The sequence below is a fragment of the Egretta garzetta genome, unplaced genomic scaffold (assembly GCF_000687185.1).
Source record: "Egretta garzetta isolate BGI_Z169 unplaced genomic scaffold, ASM68718v1 scaffold19, whole genome shotgun sequence".
Taxonomy (NCBI): domain Eukaryota; kingdom Metazoa; phylum Chordata; class Aves; order Pelecaniformes; family Ardeidae; genus Egretta; species Egretta garzetta.
The window spans coordinates 1,843,286-1,844,335 of NW_009260768.1; the positions used below are offsets into that span (position 1 = coordinate 1,843,286).

General features: G+C 59.3%; 1 protein-coding gene across 1 annotated transcript in view; it reads right to left on the bottom strand.

Annotated features, from left to right (window-relative positions):
• The window catches only part of LOC104132836 (protein sidekick-2), a gene marked incomplete at its 5' end in the record, with an annotated part of 22,723 nt that overhangs the window by 16,134 nt on the left and 5,539 nt on the right, over positions 1 to 1,050 (bottom strand). Inside the window, 3 exons of the mRNA XM_009646171.1 lie at positions 14 to 70; positions 253 to 412; positions 916 to 1,018. Of these exons, the coding sequence (XP_009644466.1) occupies positions 14 to 70; positions 253 to 412; positions 916 to 1,018 (320 nt within the window). The remainder of the gene's footprint in view (positions 1 to 13; positions 71 to 252; positions 413 to 915; positions 1,019 to 1,050) is intronic.

Genomic DNA, 1,050 nt, shown 5'->3' on the forward strand with positions numbered 1-1,050 from the left:
CCCAGCCCCCCGCCCCCCACCGACGTCGACTCGGGGTCCACGCTGGCCAGCAGCACAGTCCAGGGCGCGTCTGTGGGGGGAGAGGGAGGTGGCAGGAGGACCCGACCTGCAGGACACCAGGGGCCTCTGCCTGGTGGCAAGCTGGCTAATGAGTCCCGTGGTCCCCAAGCTCCCTGCAGCACCCCATTTCCCCCCTCATCACCCCCTGCCCACCACCCTGGGCTGATACCGGAGGTGGGAGCAGCCCCTTACTGTTCTCCGAGACCTCCACGACGTAGCGGAGCAGGGGGCTGTTGCCGTCGAAGGGCTTGGCCCAGGTGAGGTTGATGGCCCGTTTCTCCAGGGGGCTGAGGGTGGCTACGGGGCTAGTGGAGGACTCTGGAAGGCGCTGCTGGGAAGGGTGCAGGTTTTCCTAGCAGAGTAAAAAGCTAAAAAATCCCAAATAACTGGTGAGGGGGCATTTTTTCATTTTATCGGGGCTGCAAGATACCCTTTTTGGAACAGAATTTTATACTTTTCTCCATTAACCCACTGCGGTTTGGGGGCTGTTGGGCCACGCTGGGACTTGCGCACCCTCACATCAGTCTTTATTCTTCTTGGTCATCTGGAAGTATTTATCACTTCCCTGAGAGAAGACTTCAGCCCCTTGTACAATATATTCAACTGCTTTATGAGAAGTAGAGAGAGAAGCTGGCCTCGCCAAGGATAACAGCAGCCTTTCCTCTGGACTTTGCCCAGAAAATGAGCTACCCTCCTCTTTTCTCTGTTTGTTGAGGAAACTTGATTTGAAAAAGAACCTCATGACAGGTGGCACTGCAGGACCAGGGCTGGGGACGGCGGCACCCGCCATCCCGCTCCCCCCCCCAAGGTGGGCAGGCAGCCTGGGGGTGCCAGGACCCCCCAATCCCCTCACACATACCTGACATCCACGCTGGGGTCGTGGGTGACCCCGCAGCTCATGACAGCCTTGGTCCCCTTGATGACGCTCTGGTCCTGCGGGGGGTCGGTGATGCGTGTCCTTGCTGTGGGGGTGGGGGGGGGACAGGATGG